Source organism: Cinclus cinclus, chromosome 33 (assembly GCF_963662255.1).
Source record: "Cinclus cinclus chromosome 33, bCinCin1.1, whole genome shotgun sequence".
NCBI lineage: Eukaryota > Metazoa > Chordata > Aves > Passeriformes > Cinclidae > Cinclus > Cinclus cinclus.
In genome coordinates this window covers 2,242,038-2,250,530 of record NC_085078.1, presented here as the reverse complement: position 1 = coordinate 2,250,530, position 8,493 = coordinate 2,242,038, and the positions used below count along the sequence as shown (strand labels likewise).

The 8,493-nt window shown below is 57.9% G+C and overlaps 1 protein-coding gene across 4 annotated transcripts; it reads left to right on the top strand.

Moving 5' to 3' along the window:
• Window positions 1-313: 313 nt before the first annotated feature.
• FAM50A (family with sequence similarity 50 member A) lies at window positions 314-8,493 on the top strand. 4 transcript variants are annotated; one of them, XM_062512087.1, is made up of 12 exons: window positions 314-516; window positions 949-1,033; window positions 1,962-2,061; window positions 2,869-2,977; window positions 3,905-3,976; window positions 5,080-5,146; window positions 5,867-5,928; window positions 6,537-6,613; window positions 7,093-7,147; window positions 7,307-7,355; window positions 7,466-7,536; window positions 8,073-8,493. In XM_062512087.1, exons 1-12 carry the CDS (start codon window positions 406-408, stop codon window positions 8,220-8,222), a joined length of 1,008 nt encoding a protein of 335 aa, XP_062368071.1. In that variant the 5' UTR covers window positions 314-405; the 3' UTR covers window positions 8,223-8,493. The 4 variants fall into 4 exon arrangements, with proteins under 4 accessions (XP_062368071.1, XP_062368070.1, XP_062368069.1 ...); XM_062512086.1 differs by having other exon boundaries at window positions 2,869-2,999; window positions 3,900-3,976; window positions 8,073-8,488; XM_062512085.1 differs by having other exon boundaries at window positions 2,869-2,984; window positions 3,894-3,976; window positions 8,073-8,482.

Here is an 8,493-nt window from a genome sequence, read left to right as displayed (position 1 = left end):
CCAAGCAGTACAAGCGAAACTGACGGGGTGGGGCCAATCAGAGCAAGCGCTACTGAGGGGGCGGAGCCAATGTTTACGGGCCGAGCCAATCAGAGTGAGCGATAATAAAGTAGCTGGGCCAATCAGCAGGCGGAGCGAGGGGCGGGGCCAAATGTAATGACCGACCAATCAGCGCGGGCCTTCCTTCAAGGGTGGTGCCACAGTGAGGCGGAGCCGCCTACTCAGCGGACTAATCACAATAGAGCATATGGGCGGGGCTAGCCCCTGCTCGGCCAATCCGCTCCGACCGGTGACGCACTTCCGGCGCCTCGCGTACTTCCGGGTTCTCCCTCTAGACCGCTATTCCCGGCACCCCAAAACCCCAAAAATCGCCTAAAAAACCCCAAAAAACCCCAAAGCGCGGCCATGGCGCAGTACAAGGGCGCGGCCAGCGAGGCCGGCCGGGCGCTGCAGCTGATGAAGAAACGCGAGCGGCAGCGCGAGCACATGGAGCAGCTGCGGCAGCGCATCCAGGAGGTTCGGGGGGGTCCGGGGGGGGTTTCGGGGGTCCCCGGTCCCGGGAATTTGGAGGAACTCCGATTCGGGGTGGGGGGCTGGGTCTCGGGGGTGTTTTATGGGGAGATCTCAGGTGTTCGGGAGGTTTTTTGGGGGGGGGGGGTCCCGGGGTTTTGGAGGAGCCCGGGGGGATTTTGGGGTTCCCCAGGTTTGGAGGGATCTTGGGGATTTTTGGGGTCTCCCGGTGTTTTTTTAGGGGAGTTCCAGGAATGCGGGAGCTCGGGAGGATTTTGAGGTTCGGGGAGGTTTTGATAGGATCGCAAAAGTTTGGGAGATCCTGAGAAAATTTGGGTTTGCCCAGGTTTGGGGTTTTCCTGGAGTTTGGGGGGGTTTGGGGGGGTCCCAGCTGGGTCCTTTTGCGGGTCTCAGTTTTGGGGTGCCCCCTCCCCCCAGGAGAACATCATGAAATCCAACATCGACAAGAAATTCTCGGCTCACTACGACGCCGTCGAGGCCGAGCTCAAATCCAGCACCGTGGGTGAGGGGGGGCCCCCCAAATTCACCCCCAAAATTCATCTCAAAATCCATCCGAACTTTATCCCAAAACTAATCTCAAAATGCTCCTAAAAAATCACCCAAAATTCATCCCAAAACCCTCTCCAAATTCATCCTAGAATTCACCAAAATTCACCTTAAAATCCACCCAAAATTAATCCCAAAATCCCCCAAAAAACACAGCCCAGTGTAGGGATGTCACAGTGGCTGTCCCCAGTCATGTCCCCAGGGCTGTGACACTCAGGGATGTCCCCAATGGTGTCCCCTGTCCCCAGGGCTGTGACACTCAGGGATGTCCCCAGGGATGTCCCCAGGGCTGTGACACTCAGGGATGTCCCCAGGGATGTCCCCAGCAGTGTCCCCTGTCCCCAGGGCTGTGACACTCAGGGATGTCCCCAATGATGTCCCCAGGGTGGTGACACTCAGGGATGTCCCCAGGGATGTCCCCAGCAGTGTCCCCTGTCCCCAGGGCTGTGACACCCAGGGATGTCCCCAGGGATGTCCCCAGCAGTGTCCCCTGTCCCCAGGGCTGTGACACTCAGGGATGTCCCCAGGGATGTCCCCAGGGCTGTGACACTCAGGGATGTCCCCAGCAGTGTCCCCTGTCCCCAGGGCTGTGACACTCAGGGATGTCCCCAGGGATGTCCCCAGCAGTGTCCCCTGTCCTCAGGGCTGTGACACTCAGGGATGTCCCCAGGGATGTCCCCAGGGCTGTGACACTCAGGGATGTCCCCAATGATGTCCCCAATGGTGTCCCCTGTCCCCAGGGCTGTGACACTCAGGGATGTCCCCAATGGTGTCCCCTGTCCCCAGGGCTGGTGACACTCAGGGATGTCCCCAGGGATGTCCCCAGGGCTGTGACACTCAGGGATGTCCCCAGGGATGTCCCCAGCAGTGTCCCCTGTCCCCAGGGCTGGTGACACTCAATGACATGAAGGCCAAGCAGGAGGCGCTGGTCAAGGAGCGCGAGAAGCAGCTGGCGAAGAGAGAGCAGAGCAGGGAGCTGCAGCTGTGAGAGAAACACCCCGAAAGAACCCCAGAAACACCCCAAAAATACCCGAAAATACACCCCCAAAATCCCCAAAATAACCCAAAATACATCCCGAAAATACACCCAAAAAATCCCCAAATAACCCAAAATACATCCCGAAAATACATCCCAAAAATCCCCAAAGTAACCCAAAATACATCCCGAAAATACATCCCAAAATAACCCAAAATACATCCCGAAAATACACCCAAAAAATCCCCAAATAACCCAAAAATCCCCAAATACTTCCCCAAATCCCCCAAGGTAACCCCGACTCCATCCCACAGCACCCCAGTCCCTCCCAGTCTGTCCCAGTCTGTCCCAGTCCCTCCCAGTCCCTCCCAGTCTGTCCCAGTCCATCCCAGTTAGGTTTCCGACTATTCCCAGTCCCTCCCAACTGGTCCCAGTCCGTCCCAGTCCACTCCAGTTAGGTTTCAGTCCCTCCCCGTCTGTCCCAGTCCATCCCAGTTTGGTTTCAGACCGTTCCCAGTCCCTCCCCGCAGTTCCCAGTCTGTCCCAGTCCATCCCAGTTTGGTTTCAGACCGTTCCCAGCCCCTCCCCGCAGTTCCCAGTCTGTCCCAGTCCATCCCAGTTTGGTTTCAGACCGTTCCCAGCCCCTCCCCGCAGTTCCCAGTCTGTCCCAGTCCATCCCAGTTTGGTTTCAGACCGTTCCCAGCCCCTCCCCGCAGTTCCCAGTCCCTCCCAGTCCATCCCAGTTAGGTTTCAGTCCCTCCCAGCCCCTCCCCGCGGGTCCCAGTCCCTCCCAGTCCATCCCAGTTTGGTGGCAGGAAGCTGGAGCGGCAGCGCGAGCGGCAGCGCAAGCAGGAGGCGCAGAGGAAGATCAGCTCGCTGAGCTTCAGCCTCGGTGATGAGGAGGAGGAGGAGCAGGGGGAGGAGGCCGAAGGTGGGACCTGGGGGGGTCCTGGGGGGCGATTTGGGGAGGGTTTGGGGGTCCCAGGAGGATTTGGGGGGTCCCGGGGGGGATTTGGGGAAGGTTTGGGGGGTCCCGAGTGGGATTTTGGGAGGGTTTGGGACAATTTAGGGATGGACTGGGGGGGATTGGGGGGGTCCTGGGGGGGATTTGGGGGTCCCAGGAAGATTTGGGGGGTCCTGGGGAAATCTGGGGAGGGTTTGGGGGTCCCCGGAGGATTTGGGGGGGGATTTTGGGGGGTCCCTTGGGGATTTGGGGAAGGTTTGGGGGGTCCCGAGTGGGATTTTGGGAGGGTTTGGGACAATTTAGGGATGGCCTGGGGGGGATTGGGGGGGTACTGGGGGGGATTTGGGGGTCCCAGGAGGATTTGGGGGGTCCCGGGGGGGATTTGGGGAAGGTTTGGGGGTCCCAGGAGGATTTGGGGGGGATCTTGGGGAGTCCCTTGGGGATTTGGGGAGGGTCTGGGGGGGGGGTGGTCTCGGAGAAAATTTGGGGAGCCTCAGGAAAAATTGGGGTGGGTTTGGGGGGTCCCAGGGGGGGATTTGAAGGGGTCCCGGGTGGGTTTTGGGGATCCCATGAAGGATTTGGGGGGTCCCAGCTGATTTTTTTTGGGGGGAGCTTTAGGAAAAATTGGGTTGGATTTGGAGAGTTTGGGGTGGGGTCCTGGGAGGGACCTGGGGGGGGATTTGGGGGTCCCTGAGTGGAAAATTTGGGGTCCCTGGGTGGAAAATTTGGGGTCCCTGGGTGGAATTTTTGAGTTCCTGAAGGAAATTTGGGGGTCCCTGAGTGAAAATTTGGGGTCCCCGGCTGGAATTTGGGGGGGGTCTCTGGGTGGAACTTTGGGGTCCCCTCCTCTGACCCCCCCCCGTTGCCCCCCCCCAGCCCCAGAGGAGCCCCCAAAAAAACGAAAATTGGGCAAAAACCCCGACGTGGACACGAGCTTCCTGCCAGACCGGGACAGGGAGGTCAGCGGGAGGGGGGTCCGGGGGGGATTGGGGGATTTTGGGGATCCTGGGGGGGGATTTGGGGGATTTTGGGGGGATTTTGGGGGGATTTGGGGGTTTGGGGGGGGTCCTGGGGGGGATTTTGGGGGGATTTGGGGGATTTTGGGGGGTCCTGGGGGGGATTTGGGGGGTCCTGGGGGGAATTTGGGGAATTCTGGGGGGGATTTGGGGGATTTTGGGAGGATTTGGGGAATTTTGGGGGGTCCTGGGGGGGATTTGGGGGATTTTGGGGGGATTTTGGGGGGTTCTGGGGGGCATTTGGGGGATTTTGGGGGGTCCTGGGGGTGGATTTGGGGGATTTTGGGGGGATTTGGGGGATTTTGGGGGGGTCCGGGGGGATTTGGGGGATTTTGGGGGGGTCCGGGGGGGATTTGGGGGATTTTGGGGGATTTGCAGGATTTTGGGGCGTTCTGGGGGGGATTTGGGGGGTTCTGGGGGGAATTTGGGGAATTTTGGGGGGTCCTGGGGGGGATTTGGGGAATTTTGGGGGGTTCTGGGGGGGATTTTGGAGTTCTGAGGTGTCTGGGGGGAATTTTTGGGGCAATTTTGGGATATTTTTTGAGATGGATTTTGGGGTAATTTTGGGAGGTTTGGGGGTGTTTTTGGGGTTTTTGGGTGTTTTTGGGGCGTTTTTGGGCTGTTTTGGGGGCGTTTTGGGGTTTTGGGCTGTTTTTGGGGCGTTTTGGGGTTTTTGGGGCGTTTTGGGGGTTTTGGGGCGTTTTGGGCGGTTTTTGGGCATTTTGGGGGCGTTTTGGGCTGTTTTTGGGGTGTTTTTGGGGCGTTTTGGGGGTTTTTGGGGTTTTTGGGGCGTTTTGGGGTTTTTGGGGCGTTTTGGGCTGTTTTTGGGGCGTTTTGGGCGTTTTTTGGGGCGTTTTGGGGGTTTTTGGGGCGTTTTGGGGGTTTTGGGCGTTTTGGGCTGTTTTTGGGGCGTTTTGGGGGTTTTTGGGGCATTTTGGGGGCGTTTTGGGGTTTTTGGGGCGTTTTGGGGTTTTTGGGCTGGTTTTGGGCTGGTTTTGGGCGGGTTTTGGGCGTTTTGGGTGTGTGGGTCCCAGCCCTGCCCCCAGGAGGAGGAGAATCGCCTGCGGGAGGAGCTCAGGCAGGAGTGGGAGGCCAAGCAGGAGAAAATCAAAAGTGAGAATTGGGCAATTTGGGGGAAATTTGGGGGATTTTGGCTTCCGGGGTGGTCTTCGCTGCGTTGGGTCAGATTTTGGGGTTCCCGGTTCAAATTTTGGGGTCTTTGGGGGTCATTTTAGGGGGTCCCCTGTCATTTTTGGGGTAATTTCTGGGGTCCCTTGGGTGATTTTGGGATGGATTTTGGGGTGGTTTTGGGTTGGATTTTGGGGGTGGTTTTGGGATGGTTTTTGGGGTGTTTGGGTTGGATTTTGGGGTGATTTTGGATGGTTTTTGGGCTGTTTTTGGCGTGTTTTTAGGGCTGATTTTTGGGGTGGTTTTGGGTTGGGTTTTAGGGTATTTTTGGGGTGATTTTGGGTGGTTTGGGGGGGGTTTTGGGGTGGTTTTTGGGGTGGTTTTGGGGTGATTTTGGGTGTTTTGGGGTGTTTTTGGGTTGGGTTTTGGGGGTGTTTTTTGGGGTGATTTGGGGCGGGTTTTTGGGTGTTTTTTTGGGGTGTTTTTGGGTGGTTTTTTGGGGTGTTTTTGGGGTGATTTTGGGTGGTTTGGGGGGGGTTTTGCGGCTGGTTTTTGGGGTGGTTTTGGGGTGATTTTGGGTGTTTTTGGGGTGTTTTTGGGTTGGGTTTTGGGGGTGTTTTTTGGGGTGATTTGGGGCGGGTTTTTGGGTGGTTTTTTTGGGTGTTTTTGGGATGGTTTTTGGGGTGCTGACCCCGCTGTCCCCAGACGAGGAGATCGAGATCACCTTCAGCTACTGGGACGGCTCTGGGCACCGGCGCACGGTCAAGGTGGGGGTTGGGAAATTTCGGGGGGGGTTTGGGGGGGTCTGGGGTCCCTGGGGGATTTCGGGGGGTCCCAGGGGGTCCATGTGACATTTTTAGGGTTCCCCAGTGATTTTGGAATCCCAGATGTTTTTTGAGGACCCCCAGGGGTGATTTTAGGGTGCCCAGGTGAGTTTTGGGGTGCCCCTCTCCCCCCCAGATGACTTTAGGGACCCCCCCCGCAGATGAATTTTGGGGTTCCAAATCATGTTGGGGTGGGCAGATGATTTTAGGGATGCCCACGTGGAATTTTGGGGTGCCAACGTAACTTTTTGGAGTTCCCAGGTGATTTTGGGGTGTCCAGGTGAATTTTGGGGTGCCCCTGTGCTCCCAGATGATTTTAGGAACCCCCAGGTGCTTTTCAGGGTTCCCATGTGAATTTTGGGGTGCTCCTGTCCCCAAGGTGAATTTTGGGTTCCCAAGTGAGTTTGAGGGTGCCCAGATGATTTTAGGAACCCCCAGGTGATTATTGGGCACCCTCAGGTGACTTTTGGGGACCGCAGGTGTGATGTTGGGTTTGCCCAGGTGAGTTTTGGGGTGTCCATGTGAATTTTGGGGTGCCCTGTCCCCCCCAGATGAAGAAGGGGAACACGATGCAGCAATTCCTGCAGAAAGCGCTCGAGATCCTGCGCAAAGACTTCAGCGAGCTCCGGTCGGGGGTCCGGGGGGTCCGGGGGGGGATTTGGGGGGTCCTCGGGCATTTGGGGGGTCCTGGAGGGGATTTGGGGGTCTGGGGAGGGGTCTCAGGGTGGCCGGGGGGGGGGGTTGAGGGAACCCAGAAGGACTTGGGGGTCCTGGGAGGATTTGGGGGAGATTTGGGGGGTTCTGCGGGGGTAGGGGGTTCACGTGTGGGGTCCTAGAGGGATTTGGGGTTCCTGGAGGAGTTTGGGGGGAAGATTTTGGGGGTCCCTGGGGGTTCTGGGGGATCCTGGAAGGGATTTGGGGGGGTTCTGAGGGGTCCCAGAGAGGATTTGGGATTCTGGGGAGGGGTCTCAGGGTGGTCTGCGGGGGCTTCGAGGGGTCCCAGGAGGATTGGGGGGGGTCCCGGGGATGTTTTTTGGTGTCTCTGGGGACATTTTGGGGTCCCGGGGATGTTTCTGGGGGTCCCTGATCCCATTTCCCCACCCCCAGCTCGGCGGGGGTGGAGCAGCTGATGTACATCAAGGAGGATCTGATCATCCCCCACGTGAGCCCCTCCCCCCTCCCCTGAGCCCCTCCCCCATCCCCTGAGCCCCTCCCCCCTCCCCTGAGCCCCTCCCCCTCCCCTGAGCCCCTCCCCCATCCCCTGAGCCCCTCCCCCTCCCCTGAGCCCCTCCCCCACTGACCCCGTGCCCCTCCCCCACAGCACCACAGCTTCTACGACTTCATCGTCACCAAGGCCCGCGGGAAGAGCGGTGAGTGACGTCATCACCCGGGCTGTGACATCATCACTGGGGCTGTGATGTCATCACTGGAGCTGTGACGTCACCGTGATGTCACCTCACTCCTCCCTCCCCCACCCCAGGGCCCCTCTTCAACTTTGACGTCCACGACGACGTCCGGCTGCTGAGCGACGCCACCGTGGAGAAGGATGAGGTACGGACCAGTACAGACCAGTACAGACCAGTATAGACCAGTATAGACCAGTATGGACCAGTATAGACCAGTACAGACCAGTACAGACCAGTACAGACCAGTATAGATCAGTACGGACCAGTATGGACCCATAGGGACCAGTAAGGACCAGTACGGACCAGGACAGACCAGTACAGACCAGTATAGATCAGTACTGACCAGTATGGACCCGTAGGACCAGTAAGGACCAGTACGGACCAGGACAGACCAGTACAGACCAGTATAGATCAGTACTGACCAGTATAGACCCGTAGGGACCAGTAAGGACCAGTACGGACCAGGACAGACCAGTACAGACCAGTGCACAGTAGTTTACACCAGGATGGACCAGTACGAACCAGTATGGGCCAGTTAAGACCAGTTTGCCTTGGTCTACCCCAGTCCAGACCAGTCCAAACCCGTTTCCCCAGTATAACCCAGTCCCCCCCCAGTTTTCCCCATCCCCCCGTCAATGACGTCATCACCCCCGGTGGATGACGTCACCGATGACGTCACAGTCCCACGCGGGGAAGGTCGTTCTGCGCTCGTGGTACGAGAAGAACAAACACATCTTCCCCGCGAGCCGCTGGGAGCCCTTCGACCCCGAGAAGCGCTGGGACAAGTACACGGTGAGAGCCCAAAATGCCCCGAAACCTCCCCCGAAATAACCCCGAAATCACCCCGAAATAACCCCGAAACCTCCCCGAAATCACCCCAAAATAACCCCAAAACCTCCCCGAAACCTCCCCGAAATCACCCTGAAATCATCCTGAAATAACCCCGAAACAACCCCAAAATAACCCGAAATCTCCCCAAAATCCCCCGAAACCTCCCCAAAATCCCCCGAAATCACCCCAAAATCACCCCGAAATCACCCTGAAATCATCCTGAAATAACCCCGAAACAACCCCAAAATCCCCCAAAACCTCCCCAAAATAA